Source organism: Megalobrama amblycephala, unplaced genomic scaffold (genome assembly GCF_018812025.1).
Source record: "Megalobrama amblycephala isolate DHTTF-2021 unplaced genomic scaffold, ASM1881202v1 scaffold460, whole genome shotgun sequence".
Lineage (NCBI taxonomy): Eukaryota > Metazoa > Chordata > Actinopteri > Cypriniformes > Xenocyprididae > Megalobrama > Megalobrama amblycephala.
Window position 1 is genome coordinate 64,419 of NW_025953390.1, and position 25,412 is coordinate 89,830.

At 40.3% G+C, this 25,412-nt stretch overlaps 1 protein-coding gene across 1 annotated transcript; it reads right to left on the minus strand.

Annotated features, from left to right (window-relative positions):
* Positions 1-8,040: 8,040 nt before the first annotated feature.
* On the minus strand, positions 8,041-19,893 carry LOC125261678 (tripartite motif-containing protein 16-like protein). The gene is made up of 3 exons (XM_048180236.1): positions 19,596-19,893; positions 8,800-8,841; positions 8,041-8,591 (listed from the first exon to the last, which is right to left on the minus strand). Exons 1-3 carry the CDS (start codon positions 19,795-19,797, stop codon positions 8,041-8,043), a joined length of 795 nt encoding a protein of 264 aa, XP_048036193.1. The 5' UTR covers positions 19,798-19,893.
* Between the last annotated feature and the right edge of the window lie 5,519 nt (positions 19,894-25,412).

Genomic DNA, 25,412 nt, shown 5'->3' on the forward strand with positions numbered 1-25,412 from the left:
CTGGGGGCTCGCAGCAAAAGAATGGCAGAGTTTGGTTCCAGCATACACCAGTTCCTCCATTTTCTCTGAGAAGCACAGAAGAGGGGATGCTGGAGAGAGGGATAACGTGTCCGGTGAGAGAGGCTGTTGCTCTGGTGTTACAGGAGGCTGTAATATGTTGTCCTGGCTTCCCTGGCTGTTTTCCAGAAAGTCGTCCTTGGGTGCTGAATCTTGGAGAAGTTCTAATACGTCACTCTCTATCGGTGAGCTCTGTGGGCAGGGCTCAGTTGGGATTCTGTCCGTGAGCAGTGGTTGTTGTGGCTGCGTGGTGTTATCATTGTCCTTGTGGGATGTGTCAGCCGCATGTCCATTCAGCTGCTGAAATGAAGTCCTGTGGTTAGTTGCACTCTGTCCAGGTGTGTTTGTGCCATTCAGATTGAGTGGATTTGCACACACTGCTGAAGGATGATGAAGGGAGAAGTAGATATTATCCTTTAGCACTCTTGAGCCCAGTTTGTTTGGGTGCAGGCCATCATGTGTGAACAACTGTCTCTGACTCCAGAAAAGATTGAAGTTGTCAATGAAATTCAGTCCATTTAAGTTGCAGGTATTTTGCAGCCATGTGTTAAGACCAAGCAACCGTGTAAATCTATTTGTTCCTCTTGCTGGGAGTGGTCCACTGATGAACGACTGAACTTTTAGTCTTCTGAGCATTTCAAAAGTTCATTGAAATCCCTTTTAAGGAGTTCTGACTGCTCCTTCCGAATATCATTCTTCCCCACATGGATGATTAGTCGGTTTGCAGTTTTATATTTCATCAGAATGCTCTTAAGTTCCCTGTTTACATCAGAAACTGTTGCTTGTGGAAGGCAGCATGTAGTTGTATCCCTGCTGCTAATGTTTCTGATAATAGAGTCACCCACTATCAGAGTCCTGGGCTCGGCTGCTCTAAGAGCTGAGTGCCGCTGTCTGTTCAACCTTGAGCGGCAGTTAGCGGTGTTAGCTGCTGGCTGATTTGATCTGTGTCCGATCATGTTTGGGGATTCCTCACCCACATTCATCACGTCTGGAGATTCCTCACCCACATTCATTAACACTTCAAATCTGTTCTCCAGATGTATTGGCGGTGGTAGGGAGCTAGTGTTTGGGGTAGAGGATGCTACTGCAAAATGTGATACTTGTGATAATCTGATGTCTCGAGTGCCTTTGGGTCTCGCTCCCTGTTTGTGCCATCGATTAGTATGTTGATCAGTTACGGCACTCAGTATGGCCTGATTAGGAGCGTTAGATTCATGGGACTCACCGACTGTGTGCTGAGGACGTCCATGACGAAGCTCTGTTGTTTGTTCCGTCTGGTTTGGTAGTCCCGCAAGTAACTTTGTTTCAAGAACTGCAATCCTTTGTAGAAGTCTGTGGCAGTTTGTGCAGCAGGTAGATTCTTCAACCAGAGGAGGCATATTATTTCTAATCCTTTTGGATGTAGGCGGCTGTGTTTTCCCTTCTCCGGAATGTAAGCTGATGGTTCCCGTCAGTGGGAGGCTGGTTGGATAAAAAATTCCCCTTTTTTGTAGCAATTCTTCCAGTTAAAAAGTTTGTTGGTGCCAAGATTTGCCGTTTGAGCACTGTGCTGTTTGCTGTATTTAAAATTAGGAGATAAAATATAAAAGCAATAGAGCAAAGCGCAGAGCTGTAAGCAAGAGCGTCCGAACAGTAGCGAAGCAGGAAGTGCTCTAACTTTATTCTCTTTCTTCATTAAAATAATGACAGATATCTAGAACAGTAGAAAAACAAAAAAGTAAAAAAAAAAAAAAAAGTTGAAAGCATGAATACAGAAAGCAATTAAATGAGTTTTAAGTGTCAATTTACAGCAGATCTGAAGACATCAGCATAATAAATGAGGTTAAAACAGGAACTATTGACATGAAATAAAGAGTGTCTTCAGCAGCTGTTAATATTGATGATCCTCAGACTATCAACAGTCATTCAACAAGACATTCAGATCATCAGCAGATCATCTCACACTCTTTATTTCATGTCAATAGTTCCTGTTTTCACCTCATTTATTATGCTGATGTCTTCAGATCTGCTGTAAATTGACACGTAAAGCTCATTTCATTGCTATCATTGGTGGTGTTTATTTCTGTATTCATGCTTTCAACTGTTTTTCTTACAGTTCTTTACTACTTTTCTTGATATTTGCCATTATTTTAATGAAGAAACAAAATAAAGTTAGAATTAGAAACAAAAAGTTCTAAATTAGCCTTATTTGCTTTACGATAGATGGATATAAATGCTTAATGCAATTAGTTTATGGCTGAAATACAAAAGGGGTTAATATAGCAAAAAGAAAGAAAGAAAGAAAGAAAAAACTTTTCAGGCATATTTAGAACAAGAATCATGTGCTGACATTCAAACACTGTATTGAAGGATCACAGTGCAGCCCAAAATACTCTTTAAAGGATTAGTTCACTTTTAAATAAACTTTTCCTAACTTTTCCATGTCTTTCTTTCTTCAGTCAAAAAGAAATTAAAGTTTTTGATGAAAACATTCCAGGATTATTCTCCTTATAGTGGACTTCAATGGGCACCAAACAGTTGAAGGTCATAATTAGTTTCAGTGCAGCTTCAAATTGTTCAACATGATCCCAGATGAGAAATAAGGGTCTTTTCTAGTGAAACTATCGCTCATTTTCTGAAAAAAAATGAAAATTATATAAGTTTTAACCAGAAATGCTCACCTTGAGCTAGCTCTCTTCTTCTTCTTGTCTATTTGAATTCCAGCAGTGTAGACACTGCTAAGTGTATTACTGCCCTCCACAGGTCAAAGTTTGAACTAATTGTTATATGCAATATGCTAGTTCAATAGTACAGGACAGGTTTGAGAACCACTGCCTTATAGAATCGTATCATTTAAATAATCGTCACCTGATGTGGATTAGAATAAATAAATAAATAAAGATTAAATTAATGTTCTTCTGGAGGTAGAGCTAAACACGATTTCTTTAAGCTATATATATATATATATATATATATATAATATATATATATACACAGTCAAACCACAATTTATTCAGACACCTTGAACATTTTATTCATATTTACAGATTATTCACTATAGTTTTTTTTTTTTTTCTTCTTTTAATGGTAATAAAATATGACAAGATCTCAAATAACACTTTAGCAAAACACGGTCAGGTGGCTACTATCTCTCGCTTTAGCTACTGTTTATAGACCTCCAGGGCCTTATGCTGATTTCCTAAAAGAGTTTTCAGACTTTCTCTCAAGCGGCTCCGCGATGGCTCCTCTGGTGGGGCCCAGTCGAGGTCCAGATCCTCGACGGCCTTGGACAGGACACGGAAGAGCTCGGCGTCCATGCCCGTGCCGTGGTCGATGGGCTCCAGGGAAGGCAGGGGGGCGGGGTCGTCCGACTTGCCAACCCACACTTCGGGTTCAGAGGCCGGCATTGACATTGAGTCGAAGAGTGGCTCTTCGTCCAATCCGCCGAAGGAGACGAGGGCGCTCGCTTCTGCTGAGGGACGCTGGTCCGGGCGGGAGAATGAGACGGGGGAATGCTCTCTGTTGGGAGAGGGCGAGGCATGCGGGCGCTGGGCTGACGTGGGCTCGCCCATCTCCACGCGCTGAACCGTTCTGCCCCGCGGTCTCTTCCTCGCCAGCTCGTGAGGAGAGGGGGACGGGAGGGCGCGAACGGCAGGGTCGTTCTCCCTGAAGAAGGTGGCCCGCGAGTGCAGAGACGCCAGACTCATGCACTCGCAGTGCGGGCATAAGCCGCCGGCAAGTGTGTCATCTGCGTGGGGCTTGCCCAGGCATCCAACGCCCTCGCCATGCCCGTCTCCTTTGTGCAGAGGGTCTCTGCACGTACCACAGGAGTGGTGTGGCATTTAAAAATGCCGGGCGCCGTGAAAACGGCGATTGGGAGGCTCTTAACGGTGAGGGCCAGGCTCGAAGCGGTGAAAACCGCTGGAAAGTGCTCAGAAAAGTGGCTGTGTAACCGCGGGGAGATGCTCAAGGACGCGCCGGATGGCTGCAGGAGACGCGCTAGGTAGCGGCCGGTCGCAGGAAGCGCGTGGCAGTGGCTCGTCGACGGTGTGAAGGCGGCAGTTGGCGAGGGCGCGGGCGCTGGCTGGATCCGGCGAGTCAGCTGGGTCCGCTGCGGGGCCTCTTCAACGGCGGCAGAGCGTCTTCTTAGGCGGCGGGCTTCTTTCTCGGCGAGCAGGCTTCGGTGAGGATCAGCGAAGAGAAGTAGGACTGATGGCCTATGGCGAAACGCTCGCTTATATAGCACATTACCCCGCCCCTTTCGGCGGGAAAGTTCGCGTGCTCTGTCGCCATAGGCTGCGCAGCTAAAGCCGTGCCGTCATTGGCTTGTCTATGAGTGAACCAATGACAATGCAGTTACACTGCGTTATTGAAAAGGCTTCAGTAGCGGGGAAAAAGGGAGAGTTTTCCCCATACGCAGTACGAATGAAGTATCGAAAGGGAACAATGGAGTTTGAGACTCACTGTATGTCTTTTCCATGTACTGAACACTTGTTATTCAACTATGCCAAGGTAAATTCAATTTTTAATTCTAGATCACCTTTAATGACAATGTGTGTTCCATCCACTGCACCCAGTACATTTGGAAATGCTGCAATCTCAAAGAATTTTCACCATTCTGCTGAGAGCCCTTGACACACTGAAAACAATTCTGCACACACACTGGATTGACTTATTCCCACAGTATTACTTAAAACTGCTTGGAATGATCCAGAAGCAAAGAATCGTAGCGCAAACATTATCTGCAGTATCACGGGAAGTGGAAAGGACCTTTTGTTTTTCGCTGCATATTATCTCTCAGAATATGTGCCAGATACATTACTGAGTTTCTTGGTAGCCTTTAAATTCTAAGCAGAGCATGATCAGGAAGGGTGAGAGGATCTGCTCGATCTCTAAGAGGCCTTTCTGGCTCTCTCTCCCTATCGACAACCCACAGCACTTCCATCTGGAACACAGACATCTAATTAGCTAAGTATACTAGATTATATAAGTAAAATATTTAAGTAGTTACACAGTTTAATATAAGTTTTCTAATTTTCTAAGGTTTAATATCTGAAAAAAGCATAAATTTCATTAAAAATCGTACCTTTTGGGGATTTACAAATGGTATTCAGTTATCCTAACTTTAAGAAGCTATTTAAGATGATTTTTTAAGAACATTCTTTTCAAGAATTTGAAGTTTTCTTAAGTTTTGTCTTAAGAACAATCTTAAGAAAAAAAAAAGAACTTTCTTTTTTGGAAAGATTTTTTGGAAATACAAAATATTCTTATCTTTTTTCTTAAGTTAAAAATAAGAAGAAATTGGCAGTTAAGAAGAATTTTATTCTTAACGTTTTGTGAATCCGGCCCCTGGACTCGCGAATCAATCACTCGCTTGATGTGATCGGTTCATTTGAACTGCTTTTCAGAAAGGTCTGAAACTGTTCTTCATTTAGTTTGATTCATTCAGGGAGTTCTCTCTCTCTCACACACAGAAAAACAGAAAGAGCGCTGGATGAGGAGGAGATTTACTGACAATCCATTAAAGAAAACAAAACTTGTGAAGTGACCAGATTTCTTAAATGGAAACTGGGGATATTTCCTGTTTAAATGCTCTAAATATCACCAATATCATCATTAATCTATTAATTAAAAACAGGGGACAATACATTTGTGAATGTTTTATATATCTCAGTCTTGGGTATACCATCTTCCTTAAAGGGGTACTTCACCCCTGGAAAGATGAATGTGTATTTAAAATTGGTCATTTATGTAGTAGAAATGTGAAATTATTTTTGAATTTGGAGCTTTCTAGACTGAGAAAAGGCAGAAAATGTATTTTGACTAATGTGGATGAAAGACAACAACTCCCAGAATGCACTTGTTTTGCTGCCCTTGCGAGGCCACGCCCAAACCACGCCTATCGGTTACAGGCGGCATTACAAGGAAAATTCAAACAACTAGGCATGCTTTGTTACATATTAATTCTAAAAATCGTGAGTTAGTTCATACATTTACAGCGAAATGGTGCTAAATTGACACACGGCCTAAGGCTGAAACAAATTCCTGCAAAATCATTTACAAGTAAACAGTGCCGTGGATATTCCGTATCATAGCAACAAAGCGTCTCAACGGAAAAAAAACGCTGCGCTGCAGAAGCGCTCTCAAGCGCTCACAGACGGGCGTTTTAAGCAGAGCGCCTAGCGTTTTCAGCTGGCTAAAAACGCTCTGGTGGACACACGGCCTAAGCGTATTCGCCTAGAGGTAAGACTCGCTGATACTAGCCTCTATTTCTGATAACACAGTAGCCTATATGTAGTGTTGTAGGTAGCAGTGAAACTGCAAACTTAGCAAAGTAACGTTAGATAGACAATTACATATAAGTTGCATATAAGTTGACTGTTATCAAAGTAAAGCCACTGTTCTGTAAAACTGAGTTAGTCTATTTATCTATTTATGCTAACGTTACCACAAAAGCCTGTTGCTGTATTGGTTGAGATGACTGCAGAGACCGATAAATTTGCGAGATGAACCACTGATGTAGTGCAGACAAAATAAAGTTAATTACTGTAAGCTTAAAAATATAATTGACACCCACTTTTGATAAAATCTTTGATCTATGTCCGTGAGTAACCTCAAACGCGCTATGTTATGGGCGTGGTGAAAAAATGCGGAACTACCTGCTATTACTGGCTGTAGTTTTAAGCCTCTGGCCAAAAAAGCCTCCGATGACGCAAAATGACGATTTTTGCATCATCGGAGGCTTTTTTACAGAATAAAAATGCATAAATCTCTCATCTCGGGCTGATATGAAGGGGGAAAGCATGGTAATTCGAAAATAATAGTGGTATTCTACTAATACAAAGCTTAATGCTAAATCCTGAAGTAACCCTTTAAAACCATCGCTGGCTGAGAAAAGTTTAAAAAATAAAAAAGTTTAAAAATAAAAATATAAACCAGAAAGAAATCGCACTCCAACAATCAAGACACAAGCCGTAATCACATCAACTGCAGACACTGTTGATCAATTTACAGTCAAGAAATTAATTGATATAATTATTATATTTTATTTACTGACAATAGGAATAAAAGTAACCATCACAATAAATAAATACACACACACAAGTCAACAACACATGAAACAACGCTTTATTCAAACTTATTGATTGAACAATCACGTGTTTACAGTCCTGCTGCATCTCAACACATCAGAATCTCGCGAGAATCAGTACATCACTCAGGTAATTCTCGCTACTCTTTTATGATTACTGAGGTTTCTGACACACTTATTCTCTCGCCTACTGCTTTTCCCCTACTATATAGTAGAGAAGTAGACGGTTTCAGACTCTTTCAGTCAGAGTGTCTCAACTCTCATATTTAACGGCTCTGACCAATAGTTATTCTCACTGTCCAATGACAGCGCGCGTTACATTTACAGTGACAGAGGATTGGCTCTTCAAACTGAGGTGAAAGTTGATTGGTTGCTCCACGTGTGTCCTGACCAATGGCATTTTTAACTCGATTGACAAATGGATAAAGAAAAGCAATTGGCCAATGCTTTTTAAAAAGAGATTTAAAATGATTTATTAATGTACTTTTCATTGTTCTGTTAATCTACATTTTAAAACATGAATCGAATAAACAGTTTAAAATGTGTGTATTTATTGATACATGTAAAAATGTCCATTTGTGTTTGAATGATTAAATTGATGAATTGATTGTTGATGTTATTTTTCAGTGGGTTAGTGGATCTAAATCTGTAAGTGTCTCTCCTGCTCCTCATAACGGCACCACATGACACAATATACATGAAAACATTTATTACAATATTTCAGCATTTATTTCATCATGTGATTTTGAGTCATTAAAACACATTTATTGTGTCGTGATATTTCAGTATTAATGTAATGAAGAGACTATAACATTTGATTCATCATCAGCTCAAAGCATTATGGGTAGAGTCTCTCTGTTCTGATTCATCATCAGCTCAAAGCATTATGAGTAAAATCAGCCTGTTCTGATTCATCAAATCAGTTTCACTGATGATCCAGGATAAATCCTAAACCCAGGATAGAGCGGTTGAGTGAATGTGGTCTGGACTGAGTGAATGAGGATCATTGTGTCTCCAGAGACGCTGTAGAAGGACAGAGTTCCTGCACTGTGATCCACATACACTCCTACTCTATAGTGATTCTCCTCATTCACTGTTCTACTGATGATGGGCTTTACAGGGAGAACAGTCCATATGTTATTGTGTATGAATGAGCTACTGGAGGAATAGCAGATCAAACTCCAGGACTGATCATTATATCCAAACCCACTCTCATCACCCGTTCCTTTCCTTCTGATGCTCTTATATGACACTGATATAAACACATATTCTCCACTCCACTCAATCTCCCAGTAAGAGCGTCGATCACTCACACTCTCTCTACACAACACCTGAGGCCAATCGAATCTGTCTGGATGATCAGGATACGACTGATCTGTGTCAGTGTTAGTAATCACTCTGTTCCCCTCAGACAGAAGGAGGCTTTCACTCACTGTGTTCAGATCCAGAGTGAGCCGATGGGAATCTGATGGAGATAAAACACATCACAATCAGGAATGATCAATCTGATCTTTTAATGTATCTGAACTCTTCATGTTCAGTATTTCATCAGTGTCTCAGTACAGCTGAGCAGATATCCTGTGAAAATCATCATTATCATGATCAACTCTAAATCTCTTCTGTCGTGTTTTCTCACTCAGTGAGTTTCTCTGCTTGTTTTCTCAGTGACTTACATTGTAGGAAGCCTTTCCTGGTCTTGGGAACAAAGTCTCTGTCTGTGAAATCAAGAGACATGAAGAGTGTGATTATCATGTCAGGAGAAAATGATCCCTGCATCCATCGCTCACACATGCAGAAATCCTCCAACACAGAAGATATTTAGAGAAATGCCTCTGCTGTTTCCTGACACAGACACTACTGAGGGTTTGATATTATTGACACGTCAACATATTTGATTTGTCTTCTGTAGACATGAACTGATCAGAGGGAACAGGATCAAATTTCACTTTGCTCCCCATACAGAGAAATCATATCGCTTCATAAGACTTGGATTAAACTTCAACCTCCTTAGTAATGTTCTTCAGAGAGACTCTGATCAATCAATAAATGTCTCCTGCTCAATCATTTGATTAGCCGACAGTATATTATAATTCTACTGTTTATTATGAAAATGACTGAATACATGGAAAACACATTTCAGCTTTAGTCATTAAAATCATAAAAATTATGTTCTGGTTTTAAATTCTTCTAAAAACATATTTAGTATCATCAGTATTTAAATGTGTGATTTTAATGGGGCTGCAGTAGACTCATGTTAGTGCTGTTAGAAGTGACCCAGTGTTTGACGAGTCGATCTCTTCTCTCCTTCAGTTCACCAGGTTGAACCAGTTATACCTGTTTTACTCTCATTCTGCAACTTTACCATCCTTACATTAGCAACATTATGATTTCACACTGGTTATGCCTCTCAGATAATCTACCAACAACAAACAAAGCCTGATATTAACCCCATAGCATTCCTATAAAATTTGCCTAAAACGCCTAAAAAATGCATACCCAAAGTAAATTGCATTCAGTTCCATAGATGTTTAATATGGAATATAATCTACATTGTTTAGAGTTGTAAATTATGTAAAATAACAAAATTATAGGATCAGATCAGGGGTCGGGATCTTACTGCACTGACTCCATATTCAACAATGAATGAATTCAAAGCAACAATGGCTGGAAAGATATAGTTCCCTTTCAGTCGGTCACGTTCGACGTACGTCAGTAGTGACCGACGAATCGGGCTATCGCTAGAGAGCCCTATCAGCTTCGAGTGAACTAAAACAAGCCAATGGAATTGGCGTGCGATATTTGCATAATGCGCACCGCCCCCGACAGGTGCATATGAATAGGAAGCAGATGCAATCGCACTCTGTCTTTCGCTTCGGAGCCAACCGGTTGGTCTCTTCAGCTTTCAAGACTGATTAAGTCAGAGTGTTCTTCAGCCTTTGAAGTGGTGCAGCACTTTCTGTTGGCGTTACAGCACAGCAGCGAGGTTGCGAGTTTCTCCAGGAGCCTGAGCATTGAGCTCTAAACTGCTGTTTTCACAGCAACCGTTTGCCCGTTAAGCGCGCTATAGAAAGAGCGGTTGCGATTTGGGCCGGTTCCTGCGTTGTGTTCGGGGAGTGGTGTACCCGAACACATCGTGACACTCCCCGAGTGCTTCAGCACGAGAGAGCTGTAATTCCCCTTCTAAAAGAGCTTCACAGACGAACCCTTCGTCTTTACAAAGATGTCATTTCATCTGTGTGTTACTGGGTGCGGTCGTTCCCTGGTCCCTGCTGATGGGCACAATCGCTGCATCACGTGTTTGGGCGTTCAGCACGCTGAAGCAGCTTTTGTGGATAGCTCATGTTCCCATTGCGGGAACATGACTATCGCAGTGCTGAGGTCTAGACTCTCGTTCCTGAAGTCTCAGGTAGCGGGGGTCCCCTCCCCTATGCCCCGTTCGGCCGTTTTTTCCGGCTCCGGCCGGAATGATGGTTCGACGGCGTATAGGCAGGGTGACCTGAGGATCACCGTCAGGGCTTCCCCGCCGAGCTCCGCTCCTCTGGCCCCTGCCACCTCAGCAGCACTGCAACCCGTCGTGCCGCCATCGGTTTCCGCTGGGCCCTCTACGGACTGTCCAGCCGTTACCTTTGGTGCGCCTGCTGCGGATCAGATGTCGATCTCAGCATCGGAAGGTGAGCCCGAATCCTCGGGAGATGAAGACTCGGCTCCGCTGCCGCCCTCCGGGACGGTAGCGCCGCCTGAGGCCGATCCCGAGTTGATGGCTGTGCTTTCCCAGGCGGCCGAGAGTGTCGGGCTCGTGTGGAACCCTCCACCCTGTCCCGGGCCCTCTCGGCTCGATGATTGCTACCTCGGGGCCGATCGCGCTGGTCAACCCTAGCGCCCCGCCCCGATGCTATTCTTCCCGGAGGTGCACGATGAGGTGATCAGATTCTGGTGAACGCCGTATAGCGCTCGTGCTAGAACTGGTCCCTCGTACGCCTTCACCTCCCTGGATAGGCGGAGAGGCTAGGGGATACGATCGGATTCCCCCCAGTCGAGCGGTCCGTTGCGATGCAGCTGTGTCCAACGGCCACCGGCTGGCGCAGTGAACCGCGTCTCCTGTCCCGGGCCTTTAAATTCTCCTCAGGACTGACGGAGAAAGCTTACAGAGCCTGTGGACAAGCTGCCTCCGCCCTGCATGCCATGGCCCTTTTGCAGGTGTACCAAGCAAAAGCGCTATCGGAAATGTCCCAGGGAGGGCTTGACCCACAGCTGCTGGGGGAGCTGCGCGCTGCCACCGACCTCGCCCTCCGAGCGACGAAGGTGACAGCACGTTCTGTTGGTCATGCGATGTCTACGCTCGTAGTCCAGCAGCGCCACCTCTGGCTGACCCTGGCGGACATGAGGGAAACCGATAAACATCGGTTCCTGGACTCCCCCGTGTCCCCGGTCGGCCTTTTCGGCGACAAGGTGGAGAGCTTCGCCCAACAGTTCTCCGCCACACAGAAGCAGGCTGAGGCCATTAAACATGTCATGCCCTGGCGGTCCGCTGCTGCCTCCACCCAGCCGCCGGCGGCTCAGCCTCAGCCCGCTCGTCGCCGAGGGCGCCCACCTGCGCCAGTACAGTATCAGTACAAAGTCCTACCCTTTGGGCTGGCCCTGTCGCCCTGCGTCTTTCACGAAGGTTGCGGAGGCGGCCATTGTTCCCCTCAGGGAACAAGGCGTTCGTATTCTCAACTACCTCGACGACTGGTTGATCCTGGCCAGCTCGCGAGCGCAGTTGTGCGAACACAGGGATATGGTTTTAGCTCACCTCAGCCCTCTTGGGATCTGACCCTGGTTCTTACATCTCTCCGGGGTCAGCCCTTCGAACCTTTGAAATCAGTCGAGTTAAAAGCACTGTCTCTCAAGACCATCCTCCTGGTTGCACTGGCTTCTCTGAAGAGGGTAGGGGATCTGCACGCATTTTCGGTCGACGAATCGTGCCTAGACCCCGGCCCAGATATGTGCCCAAGGTTCCTACCACTCCCTTCAGAGATCAGGTAGTGAACCTGCAAGCGCTGCCTTCGGAGGAGGCAGACCCAGCCCTAGCTTTGCTCTGTCCCGTCCGCGCTCTTCGTGTGTACGTGGACAGAACGCAAAGCTTCAGGACCTCAGACCAGCTCTTTGTCTGTTACAGAGGCCAGCAGAAGGGAAAGGCTGTCTCCAAGCAGAGGATGGCCCACTGGATAGTGGATGCCATCACCTTGGCGTACGAATCCCAAGGCGTGCCTTGTCCGCTTGGGTTGAGAGCCCACTCCACCAGAGGAGTGGCCTCTTCCTGGGCGTTGGCTCATGGCGCCTCGCTGACAGATATCTGCAGAGCTGCGGGCTGGGCGACACCTAACACGTTCGCTAGGTTCTATAGCCTACGTGTAGAGCCGGTATCTTCCCGTGTACTCGCTTCCACTAGCCAGTAGACGCGTTGAACCCGCTCTAAGTGTTGGCTTGCAATGCCATTCCTGCCCCCTGGGCCGGATGCTTGCATATTTTTGACTCCAGTCGTGTTCCCCACTTGGCGAACCCTGTCGAGTTCCTCCGCCTCCCCCTTCGGCTCGGACATGGTGGAGTGTCTGATGCCAGGCCTACATCTGTCGCTGACGCTGTCTGTTGGCTGGGGTCCATATGTCGTGACTCCTCTACGTGAGCGGTCCCATATGTGTAATCATCCACGGTTTAAAACTCCCTACGGGCGAGTCCGTGTCTTCCCTTAGCAGAGCCAGCTCTGCTGTCACCTGTCAGATGAGTCTCCCCCTACCCAGGTGGAGCCATCCCAGGGACTCCATATGCGTACTGCCCCTCGGGCCAGTCCATATGTGTATTCTCCACGTAAATTCCTCCCCTGTGGGTAGGTAGTGGCCTCCGCAGCGTCACCTACGAGTTCGCTTTCCCAGTGTAGTCTAGTTTACTTAGTGGGTAATTGTGGAACAGCAGTAGACTCTCTCGGTGTAAGCTTGCCCCCTTCACCGTCCCAGCTAGTGCCATGGGCGGCCGAGCTTGCGCTGGGCACTGGAAGGGGTTTCATAACTGTGGCGCTTTAGTTGGGATCCCAATTCGTCAGTCACTACTGACGTACGTCGAACGTGACCGACTGAAAGGGAACGTCTCGGTTACGTATGTAACCCTCGTTCCCTGAAGGAGGGAACGGAGACGTACGTCCCGTCACCACAGTTTCTGTCCCTCGCTGCTGCGCCACACCAGTCGTCTCCTCAGCGAAAAACAGTGCGATTGCATCTGCTTTCTATTTATATACACCTGTCGGGGGCGGTGCGCATTATGCAAATATCGCACGCTAATTCCATTGGCTTGTTTTAGTTCACTCGAAGCTGATAGGGCTCTCTAGCGATATCCCGATTCATCAGTCACTACTGACGTACGTCTCCGTTCCCTCCTTCAGGGAACGAGGGTTACATACGTAACTGAGACGATTTTTTTAATGTTTTTTTTTTTTTTTTTTTTTTATGATCTACATAGGGCCATAAATGTTTAATATAAAATATTTAATATGAAATGATACAATATAAGGTTCCAAAAATATTTATTATGAAATGTTACAATATAATATAAAGTTCCAGTTTAATAATACAAACATACAAAAAGTTTTTTTTTTTTTTTTAAAGACAACATTCCTTGTGTACTTTTACAATTTGAGTGCATCTCTCTCCGTCTGTGTGACACACAAGAGCGTCCTTCAACGATTCAGTCTCTGTTCTGACACTGTTGTGCTTTCAATTCATAACATTAACAGAGTAAATAAAATAAAGTTAAAATGTGAATAATTCAGTGCAGAAAAGCATCTCTCAAAGGTTCTGTATACTTCAAGCTAAGTCATTCTTCATTTAGAGGTTAAAACCTTTGCAGTAAGTGTATCAAACAACACAAGAACTGTGGGTAACACTTTAGAGCACTGTTTCTTACTTACTGCATAACTAATAAGAAATCACTGAAGAACTAATAGGTAATTCTTCATTAACACCTAATTCACTACTGTTAACTACTAAGGAAGTTGTGTTAACTAATCAGTATGAAATAGAATCTTATGATTATGTTGAGTAACAATTAGCTAATCAATAACTAATGAATTCTGTCATAACTCCTGAAGAACTATTAATTATCTACTAATTAATGTTCAAGAACAATAACTATGAAATAATTACTAATGTATTACAAAGGGTTACTGAACTGTGATATTGTTTTGTTGATTTGGCTTTATCTTACAACTGTGACTGTCTTTATTATTGCTATGTTACATTTATCATTGTGTCTGTAAAAACACTTGAAAGAAAATTGCTGATAAATTAGTTATTAGTTCAAATATATATAAAAATATGCATGAAATAAGACAGTTGTTGCATCACTCAAGTCATTGTAGATAGATAGATATATTTTAACAATTTAACACATTGCTAGCTTGAATTAGCATATTGTTAACATTATTTAAACTCATTGTTACCATTAATTAACATGTTGCTATCACGAATTAGCTCACTGCTACCATGAATTAGCACATCGTTTGCATGTATTAACACACTGCTAGTAAGAATTAGCATGTTTTAGCACATTGCTAGCATAAATTAGCATGTTTTAATAGTGCCCTAGAACCCTTTTTCACAAGATGTAATATAAGTCTAAGGTGTCCCCTGAATGTCTCTGTTAAAGGTCCCGTTCTTCGTGATCCCATGTTTCAAACTTTAGTTAGTGTGTAATGTTGTTGTTAGAGTATAAATAAAATCTGTAAAATTTTAAAGCTCAAAGTTCAATGCCAAGCGAGATATTTTATTTAACAGAAGTCGCCTACATTGAACGGCCAGTTTGGACTACATCCCTCTACTTCCTTCTTTAATGACGTCACTAAAACAGTTTTTTGACTAACCTCCGCCCACAGGAATACACAAAAAAGGGGGCGTGGTCTTGTTGCGCTCCCACGGAGAAGAGCAAGAGTTGCGTTTGTAGAGTGTGTTTGTCGCCATGTCGTCGAAACGCTGTTATTTTCATCCCGCAGTCCAATCACCTTCGTTTGGCCTTCCCAGGGACGCTATACTTAGAGATCAATGGTTACAATTTATGTTTAACTCGGTTCCCGAAAATTATAATTGTGGTATCCTTACTGCAATAGTTAATGTTGGACTGCAGTGCACATAATGGCCACAAGAGGGGACTATGTTTATGTATATGGCTGTTTTCCGTATGAGGTACTCTTCTGAGTGAGTGCTAACGTTGTACATTTTCTGTCGCTGCTTGTGAAGATTAAAGAGTTCAGTCTCTCGGGAATTATTGTCTTTTGTGTTCATTCGGCACGACACCACAATAATCCACATGTAAAACTGTGCAGCACACGTTATGGTAAAATGTGCAGCACACGTTATGGTAAGAGGCGTGACCTTTCCGGGCAAGGTGCGCTCTCTCTATGGCTCTGGGTGCGCTAAGCTACTGTCGAATCACAACACAGGAACCGCTGGCACAATCAGAACTCGTTACGTCTTTCTGAAGGAGGGACTTCATAGAACAAGGAAGTCATCAGCCCGTTTTTATGACAGTGGAAACAGCGGTATACAGATAAGTAAATTATGTGAAAAATACTGGGGTTTTTTTACACGCGAAACATGAACACATGTTATATTGCACACTATAAACACAATCAAAGCTTCAAAAAACCACAAAAAAATGGGACCTTTAAGTTTCAGCTAGATTTTTTTTATTCATTAATTTAGCTGCCTATTTTGGGGCATCATTATGAATGCACGATTCAACGTGCTTCCCCTTTAAATGCTTGTGATCCCGCCCCCAAGCTCGCAAATCTATAATACATTGCATAAACAAAGTTCACACAGCTAATATAAAAATGGATCATTACAAAGTGTTCGTCATGCAGCATATGAGATCATGTGAGTATTGTATTTATTTGGATGTTTACATTTGATTCTGAATGAGTTTGATAGTGCTCCGTGGCTAACGGGGCTAAAGCTAACATTACACACTGTTGGAGAGATTTATAAAGAATGAAGTTGTGTTTATGAATTATACAGACTGCAAGTGTTTAATAATGAAAATAATACTGGCTTGTCTAATGCCTTGAACATGGGCTGGCATATGCAAATATTGGGGGCGTACATATTAATGATCTCGACTGTTGCGTAACAGTCGGTGTTATCTTGAGATTCGCCTGTTCTTCAGAGGTCTTTCAAACAAATGAGATTTACATCAGAAGGAGGAATCAATGGTGTTTGAGACTCTGATGATTCTTGCAAAAAATAATGATAAGTAAGTTTTATAATTATGACCTTTACATTTATGACCTTTTTTTAATAATTTGCTCACACTTTGAATATCAGGTAGGCTATTGTTTAATTTAATTCAATAGCACTTTTCACAATTTTGCATGGTTGCAAACAGATATACATTATGGAGGACCAAATTACTCAAAATGAAATAATTAAATAAATCATGAATTCAATAAAACAACAATTTAATGTAACAGTTTATTCTGAAATAATTAATTTATTTAATTATTAATTCAATTATTAAATACATCAATAAATAAATGTATTAATTTTGTAAAATTCCATGAAAACACAATGTTTATTGTATAATATATTTCACAATATCCTCTTTCACACACTAGTATTGTGTTCAAATATATATTTTTTCATAATTAAATGTGCTTTTTCAAAAAGCTGTTTTTCATAATAATATGCTGCATTTATTACGAATGACACCTATTTGACAAATCATATATTTCCAAAGTTCGATTTTCCCAAAGATTCTTTTCATAATAATAGAGTACTATTCACAAATGCCAATCAACAGGCAGTGGGCGGTGCTTGGCGCTAATTGGTTTAAAGTTGAGGAGCTGACAGGCAGACACGGCAAATCGATCTTCGTGTGGTTGGTGACATTTGTCATGGAACGCCATGTTCCACCCTCATGAAGTTTTTTTCTCCTCATTAAAATCAAATGATCAGCAGTGATTGTAGATCAAGAGCAGGGACACGTTTGTGTGCATTTTGTTTTGTGATTACACCGGAAAGAATAGACCCTCCGCAGCGGCATTAGCGATAGATACGCCGATCAGCCTGCACAGCGCCGATGCATCTCGAAAGTTCAGTTCACCACGCCAGACCCTTAGTAATTCATCCAAAAGGATTAGCCAATTAGCGCCAAGCACCGCCCACTGCCTGCTGATTGGCATTTGTGAAATGTCCTCTATTATTATGAAAAGAATCTTTGAGAAAATCGTGCTTTGGAAATACATGATTTGTCATATAGGTGTCATTTGTAAATTCAGCATATAATTATGAAAAACGGCTTTTTGAAAAAGCACATTCAATTATGAAAAAATAATTTAAACAATAATATTGAAAGAGGATTTTTTGAAATATATTAAACAATAAATGTTGTGTTTTCATGGAATTTTACAAAATAAATAGATACATTTATTGATTTATTTAATTAATAATTATTTAAATTAATTTAATAATTATAAAATTCTTTCAGAATAAACTGGTACATTTAATTGTTGTTTTATTGAATTCATGATTTATATAATTATTTCATTTTGAGTAATTTGGTCCTCCATAATACATAAATATAGAAAGTAGTTACATAAGTAAATATTTGTAATTATGACAAATAAAGAAAACAACATATAGTCAGTTTGAAATGGTGAAAGAAATTCACGTACTTGATCATAAGTTTATTACATTTGTGTATTCCTAATGCACTTCAATGCAGCTACTGTGATACACTTTACCCATTAATGCTACTTTAATGGCACTTATTCTTGCTGTCAAAATATTATGAATTATTAAATTAATTATTAAACTGATCCTGAGAAAAAAAAAAAAAAAGTTTACTGCATGAAAAGCAAATAATTTTAATGTATGCGTCACATATAAATCCGCAGCTTAAAGCAAGACCGCCAAATCATTTAATGTGTTTTTGTCAGGAGCAGTTGTGGAGCATTGAGAGTTGAAGCGCACAGAGACAATCGGCAGAGGAATGTTACGGATTATATTTCATCCGCACACATGGAAACACAAGCAGTTCTGCAAGTTCACATTTTTTTCACAATTGTTTTAGTGCGTGCACAAGAATAAAACTAATGTGCCGGTTTATGAAATTGCTTCATGTTGCATTAATGACGGATAATGTCAGGTAAAATGGAAGCAAAACATTCTTGATATTTAATGTTGCGTCTAATGGTTTGATTTCTTCAACAGCTTAAAGTTTAACACACATTCGTGTTGTTTAGCAACAGGCCGTTTCATGTTTATTTTCACGCACGACTTACTGTGTCTATCACAGGCTTTTAATCTATATAATTTGTTTTGTCATTAATAGTTGTCATTAATAATGTCTGCATGCTTATAGCTGTACTTGTAACAGTAGAGAGAGAACACAAAGTAACACCAGTTTAGTGTAGTTTATATCTGTGTGATGGTGCATCAGGTAAGCCGAGTGCTCATACTGCCCATACTGGTTCCTGCATTCAATATACATATAAATCTGTTCCCATTGTCTCACTGATGTTCACTGGATAAGTAAGTTACTGGTATACTGGGGCTGTCTGTAAAAGGCATATTCTAAAGCTGTAACTTTATTTATAAAGATTACTTTATTGTAGTCTATTTGAAGCACACTATAATGATGCCATTAGCACACTACAAGTTCACTTGGAATGTTGTAAAATCACTAAAAGTTTGTTATAATATTAATGTATGTTCAACACTCTCAGTCTAATTGAATTGCAATTCTAATGTCACCAAAATACATTTAAAGTTTATGGTGAATGAATTCTGCATTTAAAAACTTAAATACAAGAGTATATTTAAAGTGTACTTAAGTATAGTTGGAATAGTTCCACTTCAGCACAAACAAGTATTTTTAATACAACTTTAATTTAACTTCAGCACTGCTTTTGGACAACTAAAATGCATTTAGTACAAAATTAGTTTTAATTAGGGTAGTAGGTTTAGAAGGCTATACCTATTTATACACAGTACATTTAGTTATACTAAAGTACATACAAATAAATTGTGTGGTACCACTTTATATTAAGTGGCCTTAACTACTATGTACTTACATCAAAAAATAAGTACAACGTACTTATTGGGTTCATATTGAATTGAAAAACACATTTGCTGCTATTGAGGTGGGGTACGGGTAAGGCTAGGGAAAGCTTTGGTGGTATGGGTAGGTTTAAGGGTAGGGGTAAGGGTTAAGGGATGGGTCAACAGTGTAATTATAAATGTAATTACAGAAATTAATTACAGATGTAATTACATGCAGGTGTTTTAAAATATAAGTATAATGTAAAAACATGTATGTACACAATAAGTGCATTGTATCAAATGATTAATTTAAATGTAAGTACATAGTAGTTAAGGCCACTTAATATAAAGTGGGTCCAATTGTGTTTAAGTATACTATTTTTTCACTAGTGTAGCCTCACCTTGTTTTTCCTTTTTGATTTCCTCAATCTGAGCTTCACTCTTAGTGAGTCTGATTTCCAGATCTTGTAGTTGCTTCAGTACATCTGTGCATTTCAAAGGACAAGTCAATCCTGAGACGGCAGCTTCTGTTGCGAATATGACGTTCGGAGCGAATACAAGACATTTGTACAGAAGCAGAAGAACTGCTACTCTGAACTTCATTCTTAGTGCTTTAGCTAAAGCGTGTTGGAGATGTGTGTGCTGTATCTGTATGTTCAGAGTGTTACAAATCGAATGCTTTTATACCATAATCTTCAGTCATGCTCACATGATTAACAATTTAGCCAATGACAGACAAAACAGCCTACAGCATATGACTGTTTCTCAAAAAATTTTGTTGTGCTGGCTTAATGTTTTACAAATGTATGCAATGTTGACATTAGTTTTTCTTTGGCTGCTTTGATCTTACAAAACACTGAACTTTGGGCTTAATAACAGTACAAGCTATCCAGTACTAGACATGCATTCCTCTATGTGTGCAACATGTTTTTTTCTGCATTCACTGTAGTTTGGATTCTGAGAGTGACGAAACGCAGCTGTTTGAGATCCTGCTGTGCTTATTCCATTAATTCATGTATCATATCGTACAAGGTATAAATAATTTAAATAAACATATCAAATACTAGAACATGTGTATGATCAGGGACGTGCACAGACATTTTGGGGGGCAGGGGCTCAAGTGGAAAAAAGGGCACTTCTCATAATTATTTATTTTAAAAAATAATAAACCCTTAAATATATTATTTATATAAATATATTATAAATATAAAATAATCAGTTCACACACAGAGAACATTGTCCTCTTTAGTATTGACTAGGTTTATCACAAGATAAGGCAACAGCAAAGGAAACTATGCAACAATGTGAATGTTTTTTTATTTTTAAGTAGCTATATATATTTAGAATTAAAGACTGCACCAAGGAGAGGGACATAGTTTCACTAATAATTTGTTTATTTTGCACAAATCAATAAATCGTTTTAATTATTTTGGTGTTATTGGAATACTTCTTTCATGTAGTGGACAATTTTAAGATTGTGGTCCATTTTTGCTTCCATGACTTTTACTTTAATGGAAAGAAAACTTAACCCTAACTCTACACATTTAGATGGTGTTTGTTTTAAGCCTTCTACCCTCCGTCTGTTTGCATCTGTAGATTTCTTCTAAATGAACCAAAAGAAGCTAATCTGCATATTTAAATACATCAAGAGTTTTTCCCCCTGAAATGCTGTAAGTACATAATACATATTATAACACATGCCTGCAGAGGGCGCCAAAAATGGCGTGTCACTGAGGGAGGGCATCTGAACTCGACAAAGCCGACCTGATATATAGTATTTTATTATTATTCAGTAAATATATTTGTTTGACAGGGAAGCTGTGTGCAAACAGGAATATTTATTCATTTATTTAAAAAAATAGCACCCCATAAAAAAGGGCACTTTCTCTTGAGGAAGAAAAAGGGCAGAGGCTCAAGCCGCCTTTTATGTCTATGTGTGCACGTGTCTGTGTATGATGTAGTATTTTAGTTGATTTACTAATACTGTGCTTTCCCCTGGCTCTCCTGAAATCCAGCAAACACGATGTAACCAATCACAGAATTTATTAATTAGCTCAAATTATGGATATATATATTCAAACCCTATTCCAAAAAAGGTTGGGACACTGTACAAATTGTGAATAAAAACAGAATGCATGTGCAATGATGTGGAAGTTTCAAATTTCAATATTTTATTCAGAATACAACATAGATGACACATTAAATGTCTAAACTAAGAAAAGGTATCATTTTAAGGGAAAAATAAGTTAATTTTAAATTTCATGGCATCAACATAAAATAACCCATAATGGGTTATTTTTGACCCAAATCCAGGGTTAAAAAGGGACCAACTAAATTCTGGGTTATTTTAACCCAGAAAAATGGGTTATTCTTTTTGACCCAACTTCTGGGTTAAATACCTGACCCACATGTTGGGTTAAAAATAACCCAACATTGTAGTTAATATAACCCAACTTCTGGGTCAAAAGAACAACCCCAATATCTGGGTTGAAATAACCCAGAAATTAGTAGGTGCCTTTTTAACCAAAGGTCAAAGGTCAAAAATAACCTAACTTGGGTTTCTATGCCAGTATGCCTTATTTCAGAAAATAAAACTTCAGGCACTTACACACTTCAAGCACTTTTACATTTTTATTGCATTAAATTAAATAAAAAAACTTTATATTAAAAACACACACTTGGACCTATTTATTTTAGGTCACACTATAATAACATTAGAAAAAATAGAAAAATAAACAATTCATTCTCTGTCAAACATTTGACAACATTCAATAACTGGATTGAACTTGAGTCTTAAAGTCTTCAAACATTGGTTGTGTCATTTACTGCAGCTTAACACAACTTAAAACAGTTCTGCAATTAAGCAAGGCAGTCTGAAGAAATTTGACAGGTTTTGATTCAGATCCCTCAATCTGATACACAACTTGCTGCAGAAACTCCCATGCGGGAACACACTGCCTGACCAGCTAATATCACAAATGCCTGAGAAGCACATTGCTGGGGATCTCCCAGCGCCAGGACAGAGGGGAATGGCTTCGATTGCAGGAGGGATTCCACCATATTTGTTCCAACCTAAAACAGACAGAGACAGAAAGATAGACAAAAGAAAGTGAATATTGAGTAGAAAGTGAATTGTAAGCAAGATAATAGACTACCAGTTTGTGTTATAATGCTGATACTAACTGTACAAGGAAGCCAAATGAACTGTGGTTCTTAATTGGTGTGTTCATTTTGAGTGGGTCATGAATGTGTACAAGAAAATGTGGGTTGAGAACCACTCAGAGTAATAAAACTTAACATCTTTAACTTCACTTTCTAGCTACCTTAGATGGCATCACTCAAAACTGAAGGCGAGGAACCTTGGAGTTTTTTTTTTTTTTTTTTTTCACACTTTAGTTTTCACATGAAACATGTCACTTGGATTGCCTTCTTACACCTGTACAGTATAGTTAGAATTAAGAATATTCTCTCTCAGAGTGGTGCTGAGAAACTGTCCATTGTACTTACAGGCATTTTGTGTATGAACGCTGTCTAGGACTCTTCAATGGAGTGCCGGATAGTCTTCTTCCCAACCCTGTAGACGGCCTGTGGCACCATGGTGGGTAGCAGTGTTAGGGCTAGTTCCCCTTTGGCATCTGTAGGTTAACAATATTCTAGGTGAATTATTATTCTAGGTCTAGGTGTGGAAAATAAAATGACTGTATAGAAATATGTAAATGAACAGATATTTGTGATTCCTGTGTCAGATTGTGACCTGTTTGAGTCACAGCTCCACACTGTCGGGCAGACATGCTGTCTGGGTAAACCAGGTATGAGAGCACACTTCACCTCTACGTTATCTTTCATAGCCGTTTGTGTTTAAGCTCTTAACGTTTGTTTGTAGTTAATGTATATTTGTGTGTTCATTATTTAGACAGTCACTCTGGAGGAAGTCAGCGAAGGCGGCAGCTCCTGTGTTTGTTTTATTTAGGTTTTGTTGTTGTATATAGTTGGTTTTGTATGTGGTTTAATGTTTTCATCTAACGTCTTATGTTGGTAATTTATTTGTTTGTTTAATTTTTATTTAGTAGTTTAATTTGATTTTGTCCTAGCCTGAGGAGCAGACAGTGGTGCATGTAGCCTTACGCCTTTTTCACACTGCAAGCGTAAGCAGCGTGTGAGCAGCGCATATTTTTTCAGCGCCCATGTTAACCAACGGATGCATTCACTCATGCAGCAGGAGCAGCACGTAAGCGGCAGTGCTGCGATCGTTTCGGCGCCGAGTCTATTTTTGCTGATTAACAAATTGCATTTTTTGTTCTTTTGTGCAGTCCTAAGTACTCACTCTGTTTCTATAGCAATTCAGAGCTTCTAATGGCAGCTGCAATGAGTCACAGGTGTAGATGTAATTACTCAGCTGAAATGGGAGAAACCAAAAGGACCATCACAGTGGGACTTATAATATGAACTAATACAAAGAATAATCACAATTTCACAAACATCAAAGAAAAAAAAGACAGAGAATAAAGAGAAAACAAATCATATGGTGGTCATTTCTTTTTCTTTTTTGAAGTATGCGATTACAACCACACCTATAACCATGGAATTGGATGAAGCTAGAGTAAAAGTTTTTTTGTTTAAAAGCAGAAGCTCTGGTGTTTATACTGAAATAATGTTAGTGCAGATATTCATACAACAAAATATTGTGGGGGTGATGAAAATCATCAAAAACACTGGTGGTGGCTGGCATCTTTTTAAAAACATTGGATGGGGAAAGAAAGAGCACCGTAACGACTGCATAATGTTACCGACTGTAGAATGTGTATAATATAACCTATTGTATAATGTTACCTTCCACATCTAGGAGCCAGTCCCTCCAGAAACAGACTATTCTGTTTTCCAGTGCTCGTCTGTTGGTGCCAACTGGAGACAGTTGTGGAATGAAAAGCTCAGCTAAATCTCTTGCCATAAGTGGCTTCTCCTCGAACATTAGCACTCCTCTAAAGAGATTGGGATGCTTTTCAACATGTTCCAGAAGCTGCAAACACTCCAGGCCTTCTTTGAATCTGGAAAAAAAAAGGATTTAAAATGAACAAGCTATGGTTAAAGTTTTTCAGTTTAAGGGATCTTCAACATGTTGGACACACCTACCTAGTAGAAACTATATTAAACATTAAGATGTTTCTTGAGGTTTCTTAAGATGTTTCACTGTAGGCCTGTCTAACAGACAGACTGTACTCCCTGAGTCTTCTCTTGACAGTCGATTTACTCACACCCAGTAATCTGGCCATGTCTGGAACTGAGAAATGCAGCTCAAGCAGAAACTCCAGCTGGTCATAGGTGACTATTAACACTCTGGGGTCGGCGGTCACGCCGGCGTGATCACCGCATTTTTTTTCTAACCAGTGTGAAAGAGACTCAAAATACTCTGTCAACGTTGCACATACAATTAAGAGTTATACACCATTTTAATCTGTGGAATATCTTCTTTTATTTGTGTACACTCGGACTAAAAACAAAATGTTGTGCTTTTTGTAAAATAAAGAAAACTAACATCATGCATGATCTCTCGTCTCCCTCTGAACGAAGTCCAATCTGATAGTTCTCAGAAAATGAACTGTAACTTAGTGAATACTAATCACAAAAAAATTAGACTTATGTCTAAAAAACTTTGAAATGTCAAATCGAAAACAAATATTCTGAGTTTATGTAATCTGTATGAAAAGAGAGCCATGTCAGAAGTCCTTGATTCAGCTCATTACCCACTAATGCGGCTACGCCAACGGAGCGAGCGCTATTCAGACGCAAATTCAGTCAATACATGCATACATCGTCTCAATCGTGTATTTATTGCCTTGAAAAGTGTTTTGAATAGCCATAGTTAGCGATCTCTGTCCTCTGTTAGTTCGGTTAGTTCCTGGATTGCCTATTCTTCTTTAGTGCTCAGGCATTTGTGGACTAAAGGTGTACAGAGTGCCCTCCGGCTGCAAGTATGAATGATGAAAACACAGTATCCAGCGTTCATAGTAATGATAATAAATCCTGAATATTACTCCTTTTGTATAGAAAATTGACAAACATATGAGAATCCATCAATATTTCTCCAAATGTGCATGCTTTTAAGCTAAAAGCCTATATGAAATGCCATAGAGGTAACATAATTGTTCAGACACTTTGCATCACAGAAATACATGATATTTTAAAGAATATAATAGAATACCATTATTTTAAATTGTAAT